Raw genomic sequence first — 26,435 nt, forward strand, 5'->3', positions numbered from 1 at the left:
CACAGTGGGCAGTAACAGCACAGGATTTGTACAGAACTTAGAACTTCCCACTGTTTGGGCATTGCAGGTGGAAAGCATGCACAAATCAAAGCACCTCTGAAGTCCTGCAGCAACTATTTCAAATAAAGCCGCAAGCGGCATTGGACGGGTCCTCACTGTACGACTGTCGGCCTTTGCGCACGTCGGGTTGTGGCGCAAACGTGCTCCGGGCAGGACACTGATCCAGCGTGTCGAGTTTGGGGCAGATAGAAGCACGTGCGGCCTAGTTATGAGCCACTTCCTGTTGGGTGGCGAGCCGCAGCGGCGTGCATGTTGGCCGTGGCAGAAACGTGCTCTGGCTGATACTCAGAGCACACGTGTAAAGTTTCAGGCCGATTGGAACACGTACAGGCCAGTTACACAGCACGTCCCATTTAATGGCGTTTTATGGCATTTTGGCGAAAATCAACAGGCCGCCATTTCCACGCCGTCAGAGCGTTTTAATAACTTTTAATCACCAAGTCCTGTAGATTGTGCTGGCCAAATTTCAGGTGTGTACAACATTCCCCCTTGGAGGAGATAGATTTTGAAAATGGCCAAAAATGAGCAAAAATCGCAAAATTCTGACCGTGTTTTTTTCAAAATGGCGGACTTCCTGTTGGGTTTAGGGCTCGGCGCTGATTGACTTTTTTCTGACCTGCTGCACATACCCACCGAATCTTGTAGATGTAGGTAAAACGGCCTTCCGACAGGACTCCGTTGAATGCCGGAAACACTGCAAAAATGGCCAAAATGGCCATTGATCGAAATTGCACGGGTCGCCATTTCCATGCTGTCAGACTTTTGCAGAGCATTTTAATGACTTTTAATCACCACATCCTGTAGTTTGTGCTGGCCAAATTTGAAATGTTTACGACTTACCCTCTAGGAGGAGATAGAGTTTGAAAATGGCCAAAAAAGGGTAATTTTTGGCCAAAAGCCACCATTTTTTTCAATATGGCCGACTTCCTGTTGAGTTTCGGATATGTGTTCTTGAGACTTTTTTGTGCTTCACGAACCGAATTTCGTGGCTCTACGTTAAAATATGTTTGGGGGCCCATTTTTTGTATCTTTCTAGGTGGCGCTGTTGAGCCATTTTTCTATTGAGGTGTGTTTTTTTCCCCCTAATTCTAAAATTTTTCACCAGGTCTGATGTGTGTGGCAAATTTTGTGTGTGTGCGTGTCATGAATAATAGTAATAAACAAACCCGAGCAATTCCAATAGGGTCTTCGCACCCTTTTGGGTGCTCGGACCCTAATTATATCTATGTAATATATCTGACACCTTTACACAAAAATACACATTATCTCATTAAGAACTGAGGTTAGAAAGTGAACAATAATTATGGAAAATTACCATTATTTTCTAGTATTTGTTAAATATTTTCAGCATTTATGATAAACTCCAGTGAGCTTGAAGATAATGTCAGTTTGCCTGTGCGACCTTTCTTACTCCATGTTTCCCAAATGTGAAGTAGGGCTCTAAAAATAACAAAGATATTTTACTTTAGAAACCTGTCCGGTATATAATTTAATTCATGTCATGAACATTTAATGCCACTATTAATATGAAGTCTTTACCTTTTTTGAAAGCTTACGTGCTTGTAAGCATGTTTTAGTTTATCTTTAGGCATCAAGTAGAGCAGCAGGGTGATCTCTACAGTCTTTATCACAGATCTCCCAACAGCATGTGACGCTTCTACATATTGTACGTTGCCAGGCTCAATCATCAAATCTTATTACGTGTTGTGTTTTTCCTCTTTGGCAAAGAGCTCTGTCCATTAAACACATAATTCTCTCTTTCTCTCTCCCTCTCTCTCGCTCTGTCTCTCTCTCTCTGTGTTGCTCTGATCAATTTCTTTACTTCCTCCTTTTGGACTGGCTGAGCTGAATACCAGAACACAGGATATGCTTCACACTGTTCTCAGTTTCACAGCAGCGGCGGCAGCAGCAGCAGCAGCAGCAGCGGCGGCCGTGAGGACGACACGCTCTGCAGTCAAGATGAGTGCTGGGGATGTGGTCTGCACGGGCTGGCTCATTAAATCCCCTCCGGAGAAAAAACTAAAGAGATTTGTGAGTAGGAGTACACATCGGACACTTGTCTTTTGTATGTCCTCTGCCAGGAGGAGGAATGCCAGGTTGTGCTGCTGAGCCTGTGTGTGTGAGAGTGTGTATATGTGTGTGTGTGTTAGTGTGTGTGTTATGATGTGGAATGAGGATTTAGAGACATACTCAGTTGAATGTATGCTTTTGTTAAACTGTAATTCAGTCTCCCTCATATGATCTTCCTCATTTCTATCATAACAGCTTACTTTTGTGTGTCGGCTGGTGGAGGCGTTTCATACTTAGAGCAGCTATGTGTTATTCTAATCAGAATATGTATCACTAACTGCAGATGGACTTCAGACAGACGTGGACATGTTTTCCTATACATAACTGCTTACACGAACAGCATCCAAGCCTACACTGTTTTGTGGTTGTTGGGGTCATGTGATAACATTGGGCTTGCTCTGTGTATGTGTTTGTGTGATGAGTATTGTGAAACATGGGAAGTAATGTCAGCGGCAGTCAGACACTTAAGCGACAAGCAGAAATAGCCAGCTGTATGATGGCTGTTTGTACTTCCTCTGTACGAAGCAAGGAGGTGGAGGGACATTTGTCAACAGTCAGTGCAAGGAAAGGGTGGGTGGAGGCGTGCGTTGATGGGGTTGGGGGTTCGGGGCGGGAAATAGAAACTTATTTTAGCACGCTATGCAAATCCAGTTGATGCTGTGAGTTGTTTTTCTCAGGCAGTTGTGCAGACAGGTATTTGCCTTATTCAAATATCAGGTGGTGGCATGAAAATTTTAATTGTCGCCGTCAAAATTATCTTTGGTGGTTAAGCAGTATAAGGGAAAATGTCACCATGGGTGTGCGCAGATGTGTTTGTTGTGTTTTGTTACTTGTTGTGTTGCTCAGAAACAGAAGCACTTGGATTAGGTTTTGTCCTTGCATTTCCACTTTCTGCCTTCTTAAACATACATTTAATGGGATATTGTGTGTTAAAGCAGGCCCTTATACTCACAAGTGCTTGCATTGTGTTTGCTGAGGTTAATTGTTACATTGAAAGCAACAGAAACGTTTCCAGAGACGCTACAAGGGAAAGACCTGCCGCTTAAAGACTCCTAAATCGAAATCTATGGGAGAATTCCACGGGAGAATGCCAAACATAGCGGTTGTATGACACATGTACCGCCCCCCAAAAAAAACAATCGTCTGCTTTGTGACAGCTAAACCGGGGAAACATTCAGCCAATTGTGTTATGAAGCCATGTGCATGTGTAGCAAAAGTATAGCCTTGTAGATTCCAGACCAGATCTCCACAGAGCTGTAGAACGGTCTGACTGCGCCTCATTCTCGTGCTGGATTGTTTATTTTTCTTTAAACCAATCACAGTCGTTTTGGGCGGTGCTAGGCCCAGGATGTAGTGATGGTGCAAAATAGTGACAGGGGAATTGTTTTGGTGAAGGGAGTCAAGCGGTGTCATAAAATTTGCCAAAAAAAGCAAGTAGGGCTGCCTTATTGCGTGATTGTAAATCTTCGGCAAAACTTGCAATTTTCAGCGTGTAGCTTACAGCTCAGAGGTTGTTTTTTCCTGCAGCTACGGGGAGCTAATATCTCATTGATGATAGTACATGTGAGATGTTGAGAATAGCATTTTATCCTGGGCTTTTTCCACTTAAGACAAGTACATATGTAGAAATAGTACAATTAAAAATGACTGAATTCCATTAGCTGCTTGCTAAGTAACATCTGTGCTTTTGCAGCTCTGTCTACACTATCTAAGTCAAACTATCTGCTCAAAGGTCTGTTGTGTTTAAAATGGTGTAAATATAAACCCCAGTACACACGTGGCTTTTTGTTTTTTTATCTTGAAAATATTTAACCCCCCCAAAATAATCTAAGCTCAAGGTCCATTTACTGGAGAGTTTGCACAGCTGTCGCCAAGTTTCATTCCTAGGTCACATGATGGCAGATAAGCAAGCTTCATCCGATGATGAGGAAGATCATGAGATGTGGTCAAAAGGGCTGGAAAAATGGAGTAAGCAGGCTTATATGTAAACTTCGAATAAATGTAAGATAGTCATTTTTAGAAGATTAAATATTGGCCTTCACACGCAGGTAATATAAGAAAAGCTTGGAAGTCCACCTTAATTAAAAAGTGACATTTTCTGTAATGTCCTATATTTCTTTGCTTTCTATGTTTCTGAAAGAGCAACATTGACCAGTGTTTACATTTTGCTTCTCTTTGATTCACTTGGATGGACACCACAGCTTCATTTTTAGAGAGTAAAAACTTTTCATATTCAGAACATCTATAGGATCGAATTGCCATCTGTCTAGTTACGGTTTCCTCTTAAACTTGGCAGGGTTGTTGGCAGTAAGTGTGGCGTGTCTAACCATTTCCTGGTATGAACACATAAATTACCAACTGACTTGTGCAGTAGCACATTACCCACATGCAGAAAATGTGTTAATGTCAAAAAAATAAAAATATCAGGAGAAGCTCCACCCCAACAAGCACACAAAACCACAAAACCAAGTGTGAAATGATACCATTTTCATATGCAGGTTTGTTATTCTTGTTAGGTTTTATATATATTATATTAGTATACTATTATTATACTATATATTATTGTACTATTTTTATTCTTGAAAATTGACACCTTCATGACGAGGATGGCACTCTCTCTGCAGTAAGCGCTCAGGCGTTACTTATTGCAAGCAGATCTTTGGAGCTATAAATACCTTTCAGGACAGTTTCAGTACTAAGTTTTCAGTATAAAGCAGTGAAGTACTGTATAAATACCTCTTTCATTGTGTTAGACATTTTCTGCTAAATACAGTGAACTTCCTCTTCTTTGTACTTCTGGGAAATGTGAGTTAAAGTTCCGCTTACTGACCATAACAAAAGCAAAAAATTGAGTTTAAAGTTGCGATGTTAGCTGTTGTGCACAGGAGCTGTGATCAGATTCTCATGACTGGTGATGACTAATAAAATGGTGGAGGTGGGGGACAGGGAGATGCTGCAGCTAGAACTATGAAGCACTGTGCTTAAAATGAATAATAATGTAGTGGATGTCTAAACTGACACCAGGACAAACTGTCTGTTCCTTTTGCCTGCAGGCGTGGAGGAAACGCTGGTTCGTGCTTCGGAGAGGTCGCATGAGCGGTAATCCTGATGTGCTGGAATACTACCAAAGCAAAAACTCCAAAAAGCCAATACGTACCATTGACCTGAAAGAGTGTGAGGTCGAAATGCTCAACGGGCAGCTTCGGATAAAGCGAGACTTCCATGGGAAGCACCTCTTTGTGGTGAAGACGTCGTCTCGCATTTTTTACCTGGTGGCCAAAACTGAGGAGGAGATGAACAGCTGGATCAGTAGCATCAGTCAGATTTGCCAGTTTGCGAGCCTGGAGGATCCAGGTAAATACTGAAGTTCTTTTCGGTTTGAAATGTGGCTGTGTTAAAGCTGCCCTTGGTAAGATTTTTAGTTCTGAAATATGCCTGGCGTGCTTAAGATTGCAAATGAAAAAGTATTCAAGCTGAATGTGGTGTCACTAATCCCCACAAAGGAAGTGGCCATCTGAAAAGCAAAACTTTTCGAGGTCAGAGCAAACTGTTTGTTTGGGGTTTTATGGTTTATGGTAAAAGCATCACAGGCTAGTCAGGTTTCAGACATAAGGTTGCAGTTTACAGATAACTGAAATGATTCTTCAGGGTTAAACTCCTCAAGCTTATGGTTGTATGTTGCTATAAACATGTTCAAAGTGCAGCTCTACACGTGGAGTAAGCCATACTGAGTTGTTTATATTTGAACTGAACAGCCAAACAAATACACCCTGTACTTAATGCTCCTTCAGAGGCCTTGAACCCCAATTTCATGGATGTGCATTACCATATAAACAGCCCTAACTACTGAGCTAGCTGACCAAAAGAGAAACATTCCAGCTTTATAGGCGTGGAATTACAAAGGATGCGTCTGTCTCTTAGCTGAAGCAAAACAAACGCTATGAAACATGATCAAATGAACAACACGCACGCACAAAAACACAGCATCCGAAACATCATGGAGTAAAAACTGAACTGAGAGTTAGTTGTTAGCTAGTTTTTACCAGTCAGAAGAACCACAGAGGCTGTAAACGACATCCTTTCCCCAGCGGAGGCCGAACCAGCACCAGCAGCAAATGTGTTTGCAGCGCAGAGGAGCCCAGTGGAGGATGGAAGTCTTACAGTCTGTCTGGGGGAAACAGAGCCCTGCGGTGCTAAAACCTGCTTTTTTTTTTTTTTACTCTACATCTTCCACTGGAAACAGGGAGGAGAGAAGCGGTTACTGCTGTCTCTCACACCAGCTCTATAAGTTTGGGCATCAGCTGCTGCCCAGATCCATCCAGTGCAAAAAATTAAAGAGAGGCAGTTTTTAAAAATCGAGTTTGCCCAGTCTTCTGGAAAATGTGTATGGATTCATAGGGCTGCTCTGTGCAGGTAGTCGGCTTGTGCATGAGCAGGAACTGTTGCTGGTTGGATGGAATCGTGTTGCATGGATTGGTCCAAGATCCAGGGCTGAGTACAAAGACCAGCTTGCAGCCCACAAAGAGATATGCGCTCAATTTGACAAAAGGTGTATTGGACTACAATCTCATACTCCATCTTTAACTGAGAAACTGTGTGAGTCTGCTGTAACCATAACTCACGCTGGGTTCTGTTCACACATTTATCTAAAAAAAAATACCAGCTTCCACGAACATTGATGAAAGCAATGCACTCAATTATAATAAATAAACTGGTATTGTATTGATTTAAAAACCACCTGAGGAAGAAAAGCTAAATACACTGCACCTGAATGATCAGCACTTGAAGTTGTAGTAGTGGACTTCAAAAACATAGGATTAGCCAGAAAACATATAGAAATAAACAGCTGAACACAGTGTGCTCTCCACATAGCTGTGGCCCTTTAAGGTCGATCAGACAGGCTGATAATTGTCTTTTTAACTGAGCTCCTAGAGCCACACACAAACATGTCCTCAAACTGTGGTTTCAACCACTTGATTCCAATCATACATGGTTCACTTTTCACAGAATTAGCACAAGCAACAGCAACAACAGCAAGTAAATATTGTAGCAATTTAACAAAAACAAACCAAAAAAATCTGAAATGTATCTGATATTAACATTTTATTAAGAAAATCAGCAAAAAAAAAAAAAACAATGCATCGTCATATCAGCGAAATATGGAGAATAAGGTGGCAGCATTGGGTGTGGATGATGCAAACAAACAAGTCATACCGAAACTACACCGGATGAATGTACATCAGGTGGAGAATGAACCACATAGGATGACGTTTGCACTAAACAAATCCAGTGCCCTGGTAATTGCGCTAAGAGTTGAGGTCATACTTTGTTAATTTCCCAACACAATTTGCTGATGACTGTAGCAAACCACCCGACTGATCTTTTACCACACAAAGGTGAATTTTAAAAAAAAAAAAACCCATATGATCTCATGCATACGTCCATATGCAATCCAATGGATAGAAAATCCAAATAATTTACAAATTCCACATAAGCTGACATGTATTAGAAATCGTCATCAACTGTATATAAACGATGAATGTAGACAAGGTGATTGCACTCACTGGTCTGTGGACTATCATTTGGAAGTCTTGCATTTGGAATTTGGCTGTATTGTTTATTTTACTCTAATGGTACAATAATTTACTAAATGAGCATCATGCTGTATTGAAGGAGACTTGAAACTAGCAATTGAGACCATACACTTATTCGGTAAATATTCACAAGGGTAATAAATGAAGTGAGAAGTAGGGGCATTTTCTCATCGATTTTCACATACAGTTGGATTTCTTTTTGCTACCAGAGGCGTTGCCCCCTGGTGGCTGTTAGAAAGAATGCAGGTTTGTAGCACTTATGCGTTTGCTTCACTTCTTAGACTTGGAGGCTGTGTCCATCTTTTATAAACAGTCCGTGTGAAAAAAAAAAATCTGCTAATATTTTTACGGCATTTTCTTCACACAACAGAAATAAATTCAGACAAATCCTTTGGTCATGCAGCGTAAATGGTCTAATTACTAGAATACAAAAGGTCATCTCACATTTAATCGGAAATTCAAGCGTCGTCTGTGTGCACCCAGTGTTTCTGACATTTAAAAACGTTGTAGTCTACGTGTTACTCGTCATGTGCAGCTGTGATATCAGAGGAGATAGCAGTAGATCAACAGGAAGCCCCGCAGTTAACATCGCATGTAAATGAACAGATAAACAATGAGTGTTTTTGTATTGGCTCCCTGTTTTGGGAGTCGATTTGTCTTGGATCTCGTCAAGTATTACTTTTATTGCTTTTAATGTCTGAATTTTCACTATCACTCTACTGTCTGCTGCCAGGGCGATAGTGCTGCTTTACTGTTGCTTCAAATGAAAGCAGAAAAGGGATATTTTGTGTCGGGACTTTATGACTGGTCTGTTACAACACTGTCATCTGCATGGAGGAGATAGAGCAACGGCACAAAGCTGCTGATATCCTGCTCTGCATGTTACTGCAAAGCACATATGCAGTCAGAAAAACACGCACAAGTAGCAAGTTACAGTGTAAAATGATATTCCACACACAGATTACTGCTGTTGTGTTGCAGATGTGTTGCTTTTTCTGAGAATGTAGGACAGCAGCAGTGGATCCTTCCTGGATCTCAAGAGTTCTGTGAGGCAGCACCTCATAACTTTTGCAAAGGAATATAAAAGGTTGTTCTGCGCCCACAAGAGAACATAAACATCTATTAGGGGAAGCAAATGTTTCATGCGAACTCGCAAAGACTTTTTGGATTTTCGTTTTTCACCACACGGTTCAGCAGGGACGGCCTTGACTCCGTGGCCTTGAGTGAAATGGAATGAAACAAATTTCTGAGCGAGGGCCAAACGGACTAAAAGAGTGAAGAGAATATATCAACAAAAGAGGGAACAGGGCTTGCATGTGTCTACTTTCAACAAACCTGTAAAGAAAAAAAAAAAACACCTTTCCTCTTTTCAAATTCACCTACTCTGTTTATATGAAGTGAGTACAGGCTGGGAGAAACCATCGAGTTGTCAGCATGACTGCAGTTTCTCTTCACTCCTTAGCGGTTGTGACATTTCAGAAGTACATTCTCTCTGTTTGTCTTTGCTTCTTTTCAACAGAGAGTTCAGAAGAAGGCTTTCCTCAGACCCCCACCTCCCTACAGCTGTCACCTGACAGCCCTGACCGAGCGTCTGTAGCAAGTCAACCAGATTCCACTCATCCGCTGGACTACCTCTTTCTCTCGCAGTGTGAGACGGGGAGTGTGAGCACTAGTAGGTATGTACAGTCTGCAAAAGTGCTGACGCGAGTTGAAATGATCGCTCATATTTGATTAACATGTTTTCATTTTTTCCATATCCGTAGACATGACAGCTTTTCAAACTCTGACATCTCTCTGGAGCAGAAGTCATCAGACGATGCTGTCAAGGACATTTCCACTGACTGCTCCTCATCCTCCATCTCTCATGTCAGTCCCAGTCCGTGTCTTTTCCCCAGTGGGAGGTTGACTAACCCTCCCTTCAGCGCTCCGTGCATCCCGATAGCTTTGCCGTCATCCTCTTCCTCTCCGCTGCGTCACTGCGCCACAAGTGTCTTCCAGTTTGACAAACCCTATTCTTCCGCGTCATTTGAGGCAACGGCCGATAAACAAACACCTCCTCCACTGCCACCCAAGCCTAATCACCTGTCAGAGCAGCTAAGTGATGAAGCAGCTCACAGGCTGAGGGCAATGAGTACACAGCATTTCTCAAGCAGCGCTGCATTATTTCCCCGGAGGACCTCGTTGTCCAGCCTGGACCATTTCAGAATAGGTAAGTTCTCAGTGTGAAAGTAAAGCTCCGAGCAGAAGCTGACAAAGCTGCAACCACCAAGATGAAACATAAATCTGGTGCGATTAAGATCATTTTCATTATAATATTTTTTATTTATTTATTTCTTATTTTTATAATTTTATTACACTGTAAAAATTTTAATTAAAATAAAACAAAAGTTTATTTACATATAATGAAAAAATAACATACATAATGAAACATATACAAATTCTATATATAATGACAAAATAAAAGTTTTGTAGTGTTTAATTTAAACAATGTACTTTTATTTTATAGATTTTCCCTGTTTCTGTAAAATTACAGATAACATCTGGTAGATCACAGCAAAAAACTATTACAGGAAAAAAAACTACAAATATTGTCTACAAATGGTAATTTTTTTATTTTATTTTTTTTTTAAATTTTTGACAAAAAATCACACCGTTTTTGTTTTTATTTAACTCATCAGAAAATCTTATTTTACTGGTATTTGCCATTAATTTAAAGAAAAAAGGCTGTACATTAAAAAAATTGTAAAGATGGCGAACATTTGAACTGTTTTGTCAAATTACAGATAATATCTTGTAAAATCACAGAAAAAAAAACATTGTTTGTCAAGTTGACTGCAAAAAAAATAATGCAAACACACAAATAAAAAACTGTACATGATGTCCACATCAAAAATAATATTTTTATACAAATAATAATTCATTCATGTCAATGTGTAACCATAAAATGACGTTGTTTTACTGTATTTAACTCAGCTCAAAAATATGTAATTATTTTACATATATTTCTATTATTATCACAGCTGTTACAGGTTTTGAATGTGATTTTTTCAGTTTTTAAGGGATTTTATTTTTTACCAGGGTAACATAAGGCTGCATATGGATTAATTACCAAATGTCATTTAAAAAAAAAAAATTCCATTCTGTTTTTTAGGAGACGCTGACAGCAGACTGATGAGGAACAGGAGGCAAAGTGTCAATTTGGTAAGAGGATCATCAGCAGCATTTCACAATTTATTTGGACGTTTTGCTTTCTTGCTGAGAGTTGAGAGGTTTGATAACACACTCAGGTAATCAGGAATCTTAAACAAGCTGTGGGTTAGCTTAGCTTAGCATAACAAGTAGAAACCGAGGAAAACGGCTAGCCTGGCTGAAGCTCCTTCCCCCTGGTTTCTGTCTCTGTGCTAAGCTAAGCTAACTCGCTGCTTCCCTTAAGTTTGTATTTACCGCACAGACACGAGAGTGGCGTCAGTGTTCACACCTAACTTGGCAAAAAAACTTTAGCATTGAATCAACTTTATTTTCTTTAAGAGGGAGCATCATTTCTCTAAATAAAAACACAAGATTTTAAAAGATGCTCTAATCCATGCACACAGTGGCATTCACAAAGGTTCCACCTGTACTACAAAGACAGTGTCGTGCACTTTTCCTGATCTCATGATGCCTTGTCTTTTGGCAGCCTTGTTTAAATACCACACAAGTTCAAAGCTACCAGGATGAGTCATACGTCCCCATGGCGTCCCCGTCCCCCTCTCTTGCTGCTATCGAATGTGATGGTTACATCCCCATGAGCCCCATGGCATTCAGCTTCCTCACCCCAAACTGCGGCGTGGACTCCTCCCCGTCTCTCAGCCAGCTGTTGTGTCCACCTGGAGATCTCGCGCCACCTCCAATCCACCGGCACCTTAAGCCCAGCTTGAGGAGAGGTGAGAGTCATTCCAGACCACGATTAATGATTTAAATGTTTGGCATGGGCTGCAAGGTGAGCAGTGGTTAGCACCGTTGCTTCGCAGCAAGAAGGTCGCTGTGTGGAGTTTGCATGTTCTCCCCGTGCAACGTGGATTCCTTCCAGGTTCTCTGGCTTCCTCTCACAAGTCCAAAAACATGTTGAGGTTAATTGGTGATTCTAAATTGTCCGTAGGTGTGAATGTGAGTGTGCTTGGTTGTCTGTCTCTAAGTGTAGCCCTGTGATAGACTGGTGATCTGTTCAGGGTGTCCCCTGCCTTCACCCTAAGTCAGCTGGGATAGACTCCAGCCTTCCCCGTGACCCGAGTGAGGATTAAGCGGTGTATAGATCATAGACTGTATAAAAGATGGACGTAGCTACCGTGACGTCACTCGTTGGTTTCTGCACTGAGAAAATGAAGCCAGGGTTTTGCTGCTTCCTGGTTGACATTTTGGATTTTTGGAGCCAGTGACGCAAAAATCGTCAGAGGGGGGCGGAGCCATAGGAGCAGCAATTGGTCAGATGGATTGACTGATCTCTGGATTTGACTATGAAAACTAATAAGAAAAAAATCCTGAGCTGTAGGAATGCGGTATTTCGTGATCTGTGATCACTTCTTTTCCAATTCAAGTCTATGGGAGCCAGGGCTTTTTGGAGCCAGCAGCTAGCGGACGTAGTGATGTTGCAGGTTTTTGACTCTTCCGGGTTGGCTTCATTTTTCAGGGCCAGTTGCTACGTCCATCTTTTATACAGTCTATGGTATAGACGGTGGATGGATGGATGTTTGGCATTTTGTGATAAACTGAGCTATAATTTCATTCTGGCTGGAGGTTGGTAGATTTTTTTTTTTTCAGTGTCTGTGAACTTGAAACAAGGTCTGCATGTAAAACATACCTGAAACTGGTTGTGACTTTGATCACATGCTCCCACACTGTCACGTGCTTACTCACGAAAAATGTCAGTACAGAATTAATGCAGATGTCAAATACAGATAGTTTTGATCTTTTCTCCCTGTGAACGAGCTTTTCCGTGTCACATTACAGAGTCACAACCGCATCTTGTAACCCTTGTCCTTTCCCTGTTCACAGCTCGACCCCCACCTCTTGACTTGAGAGGCCTTTCTACAATCACAGAATGTCCCACTCATCTGCCTCTGAGCAGGGCCATGACCGAATCATGGTGAGATGAAACAAAGTCTCTTTATCTATGAACCTTTACGCAGAGCACATAAATGTGGCTGACCACATCACTAACGTATTAATTTTTTTGTAGATTTGAGCAAAATTCAGCATATTCTTTATATTTAAAGCGCTAAATCAAATATATATAGAGAGCTCTGTGCTATACAGCCGTGTATACAAACACTGCAGATTTAATCTTCTCAATCATGACAAAAAACGTCAGTAAGTCAGATTTAGATGTTGCCTGGAAGTGCGAGTGACAGCAGTTTCGAGTCATGTATTTTCTTATCTGACTGCCCGTTAGTAGATCTAATTAAAGCTCTTTTTTATATATATCTTTGGCTGATGATGGGATAAAGCAAATTTTGATGACACAATACTTTGCTGTTGTATTTTGTCTATTTCTGTTCGTATAACCTGTTTTGCAATCTAACTTAAATTCCTCCCCTTTTTCAAAATGTTTTTTTCTTTATTGTGCGACGGCAGCTTTTCCAAGAACTGTTCACCTCTTGAACGAAGACTCGAAAATGGGGACAAATCAAGAGATGAAGTCACAACCTCGTCTGCAATGGTAAAAATTTCCATGCAGTGAAAAACACATTTTTTCAAACAATATATATCTAGCGTACAGACTGTGACTCAGTGGTGCCCATTTAATAATAACTACTATAATCTTTGCCCACGTAAGAGAGATGTGTCATCTGATTTGGGTTTAGCGGCATAAAAAGAAGCTGAATCTAATTTTCTCCAGCTTTGGTAAAGGACCTGAACGTTATTGTTAATAACTGATCACTGAAAGTAGCTCTGATGTCAATGCATGCTCCTCGTGTAGCTCTTTATTTTACCTCCGTTTGTCATGTAGCTTGTATCAGCATCTGATTTCTCCACTTATAACTGGTTCTAAGAAAAACAAAACAAACCAACATGGAATTTGATGTAAATCTATGTGTCTTTATATTCTAATTATACTGGAGTGTTTGGGCGGATATATTTAATACTAATCATGTGTGGAGAAATAGCTGAATTAGTGTTAAACTTTAACAGTATGTAACAACAACGTGACTTCGTTCTGCTATGTTTTTGCTTTACTGAGCTCTTAAAGAACATTAAAAAAGGAACAAAATCGAACACTCTCAATTCTAGGATGATTTGTGAGTGGAAAAATGTGCTCAGATCTCACATAGTTCATGATGTGGGTGTGGAAAGTGACTACATACTTCTACAATGTCCTCCTCAGTTATCTGTAATTGCACATTTGTAACAAGGAGATTAGGTTGTTTTGCTTTGGAAATCGCTCATATCTACACCATTTTACAGCTTAGAGCAAAGCGTATTAATCATGCATTGTGTCTCTAGATGTGTGTGTGTTCCTAAAGTCAATCTGAAAATGAAAACAGGCCTCTTCTTCTCTATGTAGTTAAGTATTGAATGTAAATGAGACACCAGTGAAGCTTTCCTTTTAGATGGGCGCCGTCACGTGTATGCAAGGTCCTCATCTATTTCTTTGTCTGACAGGAATCAAGGCAACAGTTCTGTCTCACCTTTGATGGAGCAGTTCAGCCTTGGTTGAGAAATCCAAACCTTGACTATTTGTCACTGGATTTCAATTCCGCACCCCCCTCTCCTGTGCAGAAGGTATGCTTTGATTAGATAAGAGACATGAATGAACCCTCTTACTCTTTGAATTAATTGATGCAAGAACAGTGGGATTTAATGTTTTTGTTCACGACACTTGTAATGAAAAATATACGATCCTCAAGATTTGCACATCAGGATTTCGACAGTGCAGTCACGAGGATGAATAGCAGAATGAGTTAAACGTGACTGATTGTGTGTAGAGGTGAAGCAGGAGCATGTTCATTTTGGAAACCCTTTTAAAAACTTCACCTCATCGCATTATTGTCTCCTCCTCTCGCCCTTCTGTGTGTCCAGCAGAAGCCGTTCCTGTCTGATGAGCACAGAGTGGATTATGTGCAGGTGGATGAGAAGAAGACTCAGGCACTTCTAAACACCAAAATGGAGTGGACAGACAACCGGCAGTCAAAAACATGACTGGACGATTCATGATGGGAAAAAAATATAATAAAAAAAATCAGGAACACTCAGCTACATAAGGACCAATAACAAAACCAGCAATTAGGCTTTATTTGAAAAACAGTATTGAAATAAAATTACTAGAGTAATAAGAGGTTTTATGCTCTTCTGCATAGAGTAAACACAAAATTGCACTGTTACAACTAAGTTAACTCTCAGTAGAGGGGAACTGTAAATACTGCCTGATCATGCACTGTTCACATGATTACTGTAGCATAAGGATCTACCAAATCTTGAAAATGGCATCATATTGCTTTACTGTAAAATAAAAGACGTCGCTGTAAATGTATGTAAAATAATATGACTGTGAAGAAGATTTTTTTAATGATAAAATTACTTTTTTTAAAATATTTGTCTTCCTCATTATGATCTCTCATTTCTCATAATACCAACATTTTGCTCAGTCTGCACTCTCTGTCTGTGTTTGCCAGAGTTTCTACACCAATCGGTTAATGTTTCTGCTACAGCTAGGAAGATGAAAAAGACACTTCATTAAGGTACTGTTGTGTGGAATAGGGCTGCAACTAACAATCATTTCTATTGTCAAATGATCTGTTGACTACTTTCTCAGTAATGTAAATCGTGGGTGCTTATTTTTCATGGCTTTCTTGCCCCAGTCTGCTTTTTGCTTGTTATCATTTTGTAGTTCCTCCATTGCTACAGAAAACAGCAGCAACAACCTTTGGGCTAGCAACCAACCACACAGGAAATTTCAAGTTTTGCAGAGAATTTACACCATGGATTGTGCAATAAGGCAGCCATACTGGTTTCGTTCCAACTTGTAAATTAGCAAATGCTCCATCCAAACAATTTTCCCAGTTGCTACTTTTATCTGTCACCATCACGTAACTCTGAGCTTAGCACTGCCCAAGACAACTGTGATAGATTTATAGGAACACAAACAAACCATTTATTTCTCCTATAGCAGAATGATAATGAGGTGCAGTCAGACCATTGAGCACAGCGCTGTGTCAGCAACAGAGAGTAGTCAGATTCATCTATTTGCTGTTTGGTCCTAAAATTTTCAGAAAATGGTGAGAACATGTTGATCAATATTTCCCAAAGTCCAAGATGACATCCTCAAATGTATCGTTTTTGTCCACAACTCAAAGATAATCAGTTTACTGTCAAAGAGAATGAAAGAAAACAGAAAATATTAAGTTTTAAAAATATTAAGGGGGGGGATGATGTTTTTGTTATAGGAAATTATTCACACTTGTTAATTATCAAAAAAGTGATTAATTTAATGGTTGACAGAGAATGAATTAACTGTCACAGCTTTAGTGTTTAACCTCTTAAGACCTGAACTCTTGTTTGATATGCATTTTTTATTTTTATTTAAAATATATATATATATATATATAGTTTTAAAATAAATAAAATTTGATATACAAAAAATAGAAATAAATAAATGAATAAAAATAATGATAAAATCTTAAAACATATATGACTACTGTGGTAAGATAACCCAAAATGTGACGTTGAAGAGGTTAAAACAGATGAGATAGATTGATTTACAATGGGCATATATTTAAAAGAAGAAAATGTCCTTCTCCCATTTGTTTAGTGCATATACAATTTATATGTATTTGTCTTTTTATTTAGTAATTTATTATGTGTGCGTGTGTGTGTGTAAGTGTGTGTGTGTGTGTGTAGGTGTGTGTGTGTGTGTTGTTTGTTTTACGCATGCTTTTACGCTACGCTTTCCACACACGTTACGTCACTAACATGCGCCGACGGGAGCAGAAAGGAGATTTGGGAAAATCAGCCCAGAAGTCGGGAGAGGAAGTCATCATCCAGCGTTTAAATGCTGGCTTTTTGTGTGTGTGTGTGTGTTAACACCTGAAGTGAATTCAGCATGCGTGGCTAAACCAGACACAATAATGTGATCCCGGCTCGGCTGCTTTGCGTATTTTTCCCCATGCATTTTTTATTTTTATTTTTATTTTTTTAGCAGCGGAGTGTTTTAACGTAGCCGCCGCTAGCAGCTGTCAGACTCTCACTAACTGCAGGGACACACTGCTGACTGTGTTGTTAGCAGCACCGCGGCTAGCTAACGGGAGCTGCACACAAATGAAACCGTATCTGGGTGAAGCTGCTCCGGGGGCCCAGAGTCGACCACAAGCCAACTGCTGTTACCCCCCCAAAGTTAGCGTTAGCAGAAAGCGTGCGCTGAGAGGCTAACTTGGTCTGCTGTTCGAGAAACCCAACACCAAGGTCCGTGCGACAGGAATTTACCTTTTTAGTCGGTAAGTTTGTTTACCTCATGACTCAGTTAGCTCCGTGGTGGGGCTGTGGTAAAGTTGCTTTTACACGGAAACTCCGCTCTTTGTGCAAGTCTGTTCTTAGAAATGATTTTTGCACGAAGCAGCTCTTTCATATTTCCTTTGTACAGTAAAACATTGAGTCATTGTTTTGACCCACATCACTCGTTATCGTGGCAGAGCAAATGAAACCAGAGTAACACATCGACACCTTCTAGAAATAATGGATCAGTCTGTTTTTCCAGATTTTTCAGAAAACACCAAAACTGGACCCAATATTGAATATACGACATTTATTAATCATGTCACTCGAAAAGGTTATGACAGTACTAATAATGTATTATGTCAAATTACGTGGCAAATTATGTCACGTAAGAGAAATAAAGTCAAGTAAATCTCCTACTAGAAAGGAAAAACATTTCAACCCTTTGAGGTTTATGCTCACAGATGTGTGATTATTCTGAAAGACACTCATTGCCTTGTGGTCACTTGTATTAAGCTGCATCAAGGATAATAGAGGTCAAATGATGTTATGATTACTAATATTATGTTCAAGTGAGATTTTCATTTAATAAAAACACAAAAGTAAAGAGGATCCTTTGTAGTTTTTTAGTTATACACGTAATTTGTAGCTGTTAGATTACACAGTATTCAAATCTTTCTTAATAAGATCATGTAATGTTGGAAAAATGAGACTAAAACAGTAGATGAAAGTGAACAGAAAGCATATAACGTGTAGCAGCCACAGATTTTGGAGCCTTTCCACTCTTTGCTAAATGCTAGCTTCATGGACTTTTCAGCTAGTTTGCTGACTAAGTAACAACGCAATATTTATGGCTCAGCCAGTATTATAGTAAACCTCATCACTGAATCATGAAAAAAATCATCATCAAAAATAAACTCCGTTAGGTAGGTAGATTTTTATTCTTCTTGAAGCAGCCGCCATCTTGAAAAGCTTGTAAAAATTGCCAAAGTCACATTGTCTTTTTACTTAGGCAAAATTAAATGGGGGCTCAGTGGTTAGCACTGTTGCCTCGCAACAAGAAGGTCATCGGTTCGCGTCCCGGTGAGGATACCTGGGATCTTTCTGTGTGGAGTTAGCATGTTCTCCCCGTGCAGCGTGGGCTCTCCGGGTTCTCTGGCTTCCTCCCACAGTCCAAAAACATGTTGAGGTTAATTGGTGATTCTAAATTGTCCGTAGGGGTGAATATGACTGTCTGTTTCTAAGCCCTGTAATAGGCTGGTGACCTGTTCAAGGTGTCCCCTGCCTTCGCCCTGAGTCAACTGGGATAGACTCCAGCCCCCCTGCGACCCTAGTGAGGATTAAGTGGTGTATAGATAGTAGATGGATGGATGAAAAATAAAACACTCTACAGGGGTAAAATCACATAGTCTGTTCAACCGAGGATGTCGGCGATTTTACCAGAGGTGGCCAGCATCACAACAAGATGATTTCGGCAACAACAAACAACAAATCATTTGACTTAGGCCAGTATTTTAGGAAGGTGACGATATACAGCCTCTTCCTTTGTCCTTGGGCTTTTCCATTAAAATTAACACAGGTTTTATGTTGTTTTTAACATTTAGTGACCTGTGCTGGTTATTGCATTGGTAACATAAATGCACTGGACATTTGTACTTGTTTGTGTCTTCTGCTTACATGCACAAAAGTTTGCATATAATTACAATAAGACAGCAGTTATGCTGTGATTTCATTTTTTTCTTACTAATACCAATGTTATTGACAACATAGTTGCACAATATACATAAAGCACCAAAACGCCTGTTTTAAAACTAAGGTGATAGATTCAGTATGAGTGTAGGATATAAGAGAAGAAAAAAAATCTGTTGAAGGTTAATCTATGTCTTTTGTACCTTCTATAGGCCTTAAATTTAAATGTACTGGTTTTACAGATGGCATGCAGAACTTTATTTTGTTTTATTGCCACTATTAACCAGATTCCTTGTCAAAATAGCATCACAATACTATCACTACTTTACTCTACTTTGCATGTACATTTGCAGTACCCAAACACAGTGGGAAACTCTAAATTCTAGAGAATTCCTGTGGTATATCGGCCCACTGTGCTCGGCACACCTCAGGAATAACCGCTGACTCTGTGCTACAGCCAGAAGTGTGAAACTAGCAGCTGTATCTATTGTGTACTGTGAATGGAGTCACATATGCTGTCAGCTTTCAAAGTCTGTATCAGTCTGCTGAAAATGAAAATGAAAATGAAAAGGAAAGTTAAATGTGCTCGAGCTCCAGGAATGCATAATATACAAATAAGGGAAACAAATGCATAAAGACAAACTTGGACCATGGAATACACCAAAACGATTGTACATGCAGTATATTATATATCTTAAATATTAAGAGTAAAATAAACAGTGATATAACACAATGAATGAGACACAACTACACAATGTTTACCTTTCACAGGTGTAATCTTTGTAAGTCACAAGAAGACACTGATATAAATGTTATATGTTTCTACTGTGCTTGTCTCATATCGGTGTACCCAGTGTTAAATTTTAACTGACTGTGGTCTCAACTTTCTCAATACAGGGCTCACATCAGATGGAGAGGAAGCTCATTGCAGCCATCTCATCGACTGATTTTTAAACTTCATCTAGTATGCCTTCTGTTAGACTCTTGCTTTTGTAACTGTAGTCGCCATGGCTTCTCGCAGGGTAGATGAGCTACCAAGTGACACCAAGGATTTACCTTCAGCAGCTGAACAGCTTTCCCGATGTGGCCCTGATGCCGCCGCGGAGGAGCTTCAGCCAGATACGATGAATGCAACAGTGAAATCTCAAAAATCTGGAAAATTCAGGAGGACTGCTCTGACTTTTTTTGGAGTTCGTAAAAGTATCTGCATTTTACCGAGCTTTTTCGGAGGGAGGAGTAAAAATCCAAGCAAGTGGTCCTCTAAGAAAGGAATCAGCAAAAGCAGAACGCACGATGGGTTAAGTAAGGTTGGTCATGACGACAATCTAAGAAGCGGGTACGCCTCCGCTGGAAATTGTGTGTACCACAGACAGAGGGATGCTGCTGGAGAGCTCCACAGTAGCTGCCACAATGAATGTAGTCACCCCTCTGCTGACCAGAAATCACTGACTCTTGGTCGGCAGAGAAAGGGTTTGAGGGGTCTTTTTCACAGTTTTAAGCATCACAGAAACCATAGAAATGTTGGATTGGATAAGACTGAAATGATTGCAATGTCCTCTCCTCATTGCAAGAAAGAGGTGCCTGTTGTCCAGGACAACACCAAGCAGTATGTCACGGAGTGCCTGGGATCTGAACCTGATGTGCCTGATTTTGCAGATGTTATATGCGATATTTCCATTGGTCCTGAATGTAGTGATGTGGATGCATTAGAGAACAGCGTCGAGAAAGAAAGTCCAAAATCTGAGCCTGGTGATCAGGTGTGCGACGATCAACTGGAGGAAATGAATCTGATGGCTGTTTCCGGTGAATACGAGGAGCCTCCCAGAGGACACAGCGAGCCTTGTCTGAAACTTCACATGATGTCTGATCCCGTATTGAAGTCTGAAACACCCGCAGGTTCGTCTGATCAGCTGAACTTGATTTTTGGAGATGTTGCATCATTGAAGAGCTTTGACTCCCTCACTGGCTGTGGGGACATTATTGCAGATCAAGAAGACGACAGCATCACGGAGAGCACGGTTTCAGGAGAAAGGAGCAGAAATGGAGGAAAGAGGGCCTCTTGTTATCTTACTTATCAGGGTGGTGGTGAAGAAATGGCCTCACCTGAAGATCTGGATGAAACTTGTCTCCAGGATTTCTGGGGAAATAACCCTTCAGAGGAAATCTGCTGCACTTGCAATCAAGACCACACAGACATGACTGCAGAACTGACGAGTTCTCACAATATGGACTTACTTAACAGCAGTAGTGCACAGCAGGCTGGTGGCATGGACACTTCTTCAATTGCTGATGTCTTAACTCCTCAAAGTGAGCACCAAGAATCGGTTCCGAACAGTGATGAGGGCTACTATGATTCAACCACCCCGGGGCCAGAGGAAGGGCAAGAGAAAAGTGACAGGCTGAGGACAGGCAGATTGCCCAGGGACAGTTACAGCGGTGATGCCCTCTATGAGCTTTTTGCACCTGACGAGAGTCTCATCAGTCCACATTATGAAAACAAAGCAAAACTTTCCAGTTCAAAGCAGTGCGACTATTTAAGTGAGCCAGTTGATGTGAGCGATTCTGCATTTGTTCCAGAAATGAATCGATTACAAATAAGCCCTGAATTGTATGAAGTTCGTGATTTCCTAGAGATGCCAAGTGCATGCAGTAAATCCTCGGAGTTGGCACAAAATGTGGTGGGTCGGCAGGAAATTGGTGTGAATAAAAACTGTAATTTAAATTTAAAAACCCAAGCATCAGTCAACGTTAACAATGCAGAACCAGATGTGTACGACGAAAAGGAAAATGTGCTTGCTTCCACTGAAAAAAGAACAAAATCTATGAATGCTGAGTGTGAGAAAAGGCACAGCAGCTTATCATTCGGAAGCACATCTGATCCAGACTTTGAAACATTCTGTGAACCCAAAGAGGAACATCTTGAGGAAAACAAGCCTGTGGCTTTACCATACAGAAATATCAGTTCTCAGTCCCAAGACTGTAACAATGACTTGGATGATGGGCAGACTGTGTGTTTCTCACAAGCGCTTGTGGACTACACCAAACACACTCAGATGCTGAGTAACTTGCACAACAATGTGGATGATTTGGAGACAAACTCTGCCTTCACTCCAAACATGGAGGCCTTACCTACTATCGTCACGTTTGATGTGGTGGATATGCATAATGAGGGTGAATACGATGAGCAGATTCACATGGAGCTGGAGGAGGACATTTCATCACCCTATCAGGAATTTGAAGAAAGCTATCTACAAAAAGATGCATTCGCGGAATGTGATTATCAGATGTTAGATCTGTATGAACAGAACATGATCAGTAACACTTGGGCGGTTGCTAGTCTCCCACGGCACCTAGGCCTTACAAGAGTCAGTCAGTCCATGCCTAATCCATTGTCTCTAGACAGGAGAAGTAGGTCTCTGGACACAGAAAGCCTTGAGTTGAAGATGCCTGACACGTACCGAGAGAACAGAGCTGCTATCGTTTCTTGTCCTCAAACTGAAAAGGTCTCGGAGAGAGATTCCTCACCATATTATCAAAAGAATGTAGTCGTGTCTGCATCAGAGCTTAGAGACAGTAACAGCATTATGGCCTTATCATGGCAAACAAGGTCAGAAATGGCTTTAAGCCTTTCTCTGACAGATGAGGAAATCACTGAAAACGTACAGAGTCTCAGTCAAACCCAAGTAAAACACAAAATGTTTTCTAGCTCATCGAGCAGTGATGTTCCTACTGGTAAATCACAGCGTCTTTGCTCTAATGCGTCTGACAGAGTGTCCTGTGATTTAATTTCACAGAATGCAGAGCTTTACAATAGACAGTGTCACCTTCCTGCGCAGTCGGATTCATGTGTACCTCATAGCACCTTTGTTTATTCTGGAATGATGGAGGAGGTATCCGATGATGCTGACACTGATGGTTTTTGTAAGGCTGCCACTAATTTGCAGTCCTTTAATCAGTGTGGAAAAAGCAGGTCTGCGGCTAACAGGGAAGGTGTATCCCACACTGGGAGTCCTCTGAACACAGGGGTGTCTGAAGATGAAATGACCATCCTCGGTGAAGGAAGAACACCCAGAGATACGGTTTGCCCCGTGACCTGTACCAATCTTCCTGAGGCAACCTTTAATTAAAAGGCTCTCGGTCACACTGTTGAGAAGATCACATGTCGATGTGCCAATGAGTGCTTTTAAGTTCATCCAAAGGAGTAATTGTTGCTTAATTTTCACTTGCACAACTGATTCCTTTGAAATGTTGTACACTGTGATAGAAAGTGGAACTGCATTTGAAATTATTCTGAAAAGTAGAGTCTGTGACATCACATCACGTCAAGTACAACGCTCAAAAATCAGATTATCTGCATTTGCACACAATTGCTTACTTCACACAGCCTACATAACTGTTTGTCCATCAATGCTATTTAAAGGAGTAATTGTTTCATTTGCAGTGGAAATGCTCACACATTTATCTCATTAAGCTGTCTGAATTTTACTAGAATGTTTATACCCACGTGTAGCCTCGATATCCAGGTCTAAACAGTAATGCCACACTTTGTTCAGTTGGTATTCATCAGCCTGGTTTCCATTGTACAGCCAAACAAGGCTGACCCAGTCCTGCTTACTTTGCCAATTGCCTCTAAACACATGAGTGCTCATGCTTTAAATGCCGGCTTATGTTTGTGTTTACAGCTTTTGAACAAGCTCTCTTTGCTCCAGTAAGGTTTATGTTAGTCTGTCATGATGCTCAATGTCATAGTTTTATTGTTTTACCTAATTTCAGGCTGGAATGGGTTTAGAAAACAACAAGAGAGGAGTATTTAGGAGGGTAGTATCTCAATTCACGGAGAATCCACATTGTAAAAACACGTCTCTTGACATCTTTATGGGGTTTATTTAAATGCATTTAGCTGCTACAATTTATAGCTCCACATATCTAACTGCTAGTTCTACCCACTAACCCAGAACAGGATAAGCAGGTATAGAAAATGTACAGATGGACTGATAGTTCTTGCATTTTTACGTCAGCTGCTCTTTCATTTACATACTGTAGATAGCTTTGCAAGGCAAAGCTGCTTTATCTGTGTAACACATTTCACGCGCAGAATCGCTGTGTGTGTGAAAACCTTTTACATAAGACTTCAAAGCAGTGAAATATCTATAAAATGGTAAAGGAAACCAAATTGAAGAAAAAAAAAAAGAAGCTTGAAGTATAGAGGAATCTCAGACTTGATGTTTTATTCTGCCCTAACAAACCAATCTGGCCTTTTCTGTTGTATTTTTTTTTTTTTCTTGTCTCGTTTTCCAACCACTGCCTGTGAAGTGTAAAATTCTTTGATGATACACTCCACAGTTGCATTACTGTAAGCTTGCAGAATGAACAAGTAGTTTGATTTGGTTTGGAATTGAAATGATATGTCAAAAGATTAACTTGGTATTTTCACCTTTTATCATTATCTTGTGAATATAATGTTTGTTCTGAGGTTAAACTGTCAGATGATGTAGTTTTTTATAGCGTAATATCGAACAAATGTCCAAGAATTTGTATTTATATTCGCAGCTATTTGTACACTGTAACATGTATTCATGTTGGTTATTATTCTTCTTCAGTTCTCTTTTTTTTTAATAATCCTTTTTTTTATTGTTTCAGAGTTACATCCATGTTACACTAGCGGATTCCTCTCGAAAATCTGTTACTGTTTTGTCCAAGTAGAACACTGCCTTACCGAAAAATAAACATGACAAGACATCATATTTTCCCATTTTCATTTCTGTTTTCTTTCCCTTATTCCTCTTAAGGGCCAAGGGGGAGTTGAAGTTTATTCCAGCATCCATGGGTCCAAAGGCAGAGAGGCCCGGGCAGATTAATAGTCTCTTCTCTTGCTTACACATAAATTGATACACAATAGTTCAGAGTTTGATGCTCGCCTGAACACCTGAGGAGAATGTGCACATGAAAGTCACAGTTCAAATCTAGGATGACGACACAAAGCTTCCCCATGGCAGCACACATTTAGAAATCACTGGCCCCTGACTGTGCTGCTTGCACACTACACGGAGTTTATTTTATAAGAAATTACATCCCAGTTTATTCCGTAAGAGGCAAGAAAGCAAGTTTATTTACAATTGTGAAGAAAAGTTTATATGCACTTGTAAAGACCCTGTATATCATGACAGGCTTGGGTACTCAGTGACTCCTGTAGCTTGTAATTTTCTGATTTAATCTTTTAAACTCATGTCTTTGTCACAAAATCAATCCTGCATTTCGTTCTTTTCTAGTTTTGTTATAGGTCTTCTGGAAAAATTACAATCTACTGGATCAAAAATATACAGTTTTGGTGATGCAGACAGCTGCATCAATCCCTCCTAACTTCTCATGAGGGATAATGATTGACTATGGCTGCTGACTTCTCTGAGCCAATTTAAATAAAGCCCATGTCATACACTCATTAAACTCAGCCACAATGGGACGGGCTGAGGAGCTGAGCGTAGATCTGAAAAAGCAAATCACAGACTTTAACAAGTCAGGAAAGTCAATTGGAACCATTTCCAAGCAGCTACAGATCCTAAAATCATTTGTGCAAACAACTAAGTATAAAGTGCATGACACAGTGGTGTCACGCCACAACCAGGAAGAAAACACAAACTCTCACCTGCTGCTGAGACAATTGGCTGGGACGCTCAAGAGTCAACCAAGAATCACCAAAATACTGATCTGCAATGAATTAGAAGTGTCTGTTTTACATCACCAGGGGCTGAGATGCTGCCGTGCAAGAAGGAAGCTCTTCCTCTAAAAGTCGCATCTTAATGGTTGACTGAATTTTGCTGCTGAACGCATGGAAGAAGACCTTCATGAGGAAAGGGCTGTGGTCAGATGAAGCAAAAAATTGAGCTATTTGCCCACAAGGACCAGAAATATGTTTGGAGGAGAGAGGGTGAGGCCCTTAACCCCAAGAGCACCAGACCAACCGTCAAGTGCAGCGGTGGTGGTAGTATGCTCTTGGGCTGTTTTGGTGCCAGTGCAACTGGTGCTTTATACAAAGTAAATGGAATAATAAAGAAGAAATACCTCAAATCATAAGCCAGAAGGTTGGGTGTTTGACGCAGTTAAGTGTTCCAAAAAGAAAATGGTGGCAAACACATATCAAAAGTGGTAAAGACATTGCTGAATCAGGTTAGACCGGCGTCCCTGAAGTCCTGACATAAACCTGTCAACAACTTGACTGTGCTGAAGAATCAAGTCTGTGCAAGAAAACCCACAAATTTAGCTGAACTGCACCAATTCTGTCGAGAACAGTGTTCGAAGATAGAACCAGAAACTTGCCAGAAGCTTGTGGGCGGTTACGAAAAGCATCTAGTTGAGGTAAAAATGGCCAAGGACCATTTAACCCTATTCAGGAGTTTTGGGGTCTTTTGGACCCCAGACCATTTGGTTTAGGTGACAGGTATTGTTTTTTTATTATTATTTTTTATTTTGAAGACTTTTTTTAAAAATATGAAAAGAGGGACATTTGTCATGCATTTGGAATGAAAAATATGTCAACCTATCAGAAAATGTATTTAACAT

The 26,435-nt window shown here is 40.4% G+C and overlaps 2 protein-coding genes across 4 annotated transcripts; both read left to right on the forward strand.

Annotated features, from left to right (window-relative positions):
• The first annotated feature begins 1,950 nt into the window (after positions 1 to 1,950).
• gab3 (GRB2 associated binding protein 3) lies at positions 1,951 to 15,241 on the forward strand. 3 transcript variants are annotated; one of them, XM_008300112.1, is made up of 10 exons: positions 1,951 to 2,091; positions 5,184 to 5,484; positions 9,244 to 9,400; positions 9,488 to 9,933; positions 10,876 to 10,925; positions 11,401 to 11,647; positions 12,756 to 12,846; positions 13,335 to 13,419; positions 14,364 to 14,483; positions 14,781 to 15,241. In XM_008300112.1, the coding sequence occupies exons 1-10, from the start codon at positions 2,020 to 2,022 to the stop codon at positions 14,898 to 14,900; spliced, it is 1,689 nt and encodes a 562-aa protein (XP_008298334.1). In that variant the 5' UTR covers positions 1,951 to 2,019; the 3' UTR covers positions 14,901 to 15,241. The 3 variants fall into 3 exon arrangements, with proteins under 3 accessions (XP_008298334.1, XP_008298335.1, XP_008298336.1); XM_008300113.1 differs by having other exon boundaries at positions 14,784 to 15,241; XM_008300114.1 differs by lacking the exon at positions 1,951 to 2,091 and adding an exon at positions 2,822 to 4,098.
• A 1,472-nt stretch (positions 15,242 to 16,713) lies between these two features.
• LOC103370920 (APC membrane recruitment protein 1-like) lies at positions 16,714 to 24,622 on the forward strand. The gene is made up of 2 exons (XM_008300115.1): positions 16,714 to 17,191; positions 19,776 to 24,622. Exon 2 carries the CDS (start codon positions 19,886 to 19,888, stop codon positions 23,003 to 23,005), a length of 3,120 nt encoding a protein of 1,039 aa, XP_008298337.1. The 5' UTR covers positions 16,714 to 17,191; positions 19,776 to 19,885; the 3' UTR covers positions 23,006 to 24,622.
• The last annotated feature ends 1,813 nt before the right edge of the window (positions 24,623 to 26,435 follow it).

This window comes from Stegastes partitus, unplaced genomic scaffold (assembly GCF_000690725.1).
Source record: "Stegastes partitus isolate 25-593 unplaced genomic scaffold, Stegastes_partitus-1.0.2 Scaffold1500, whole genome shotgun sequence".
Taxonomy (NCBI): Eukaryota; Metazoa; Chordata; class Actinopteri; family Pomacentridae; genus Stegastes; species Stegastes partitus.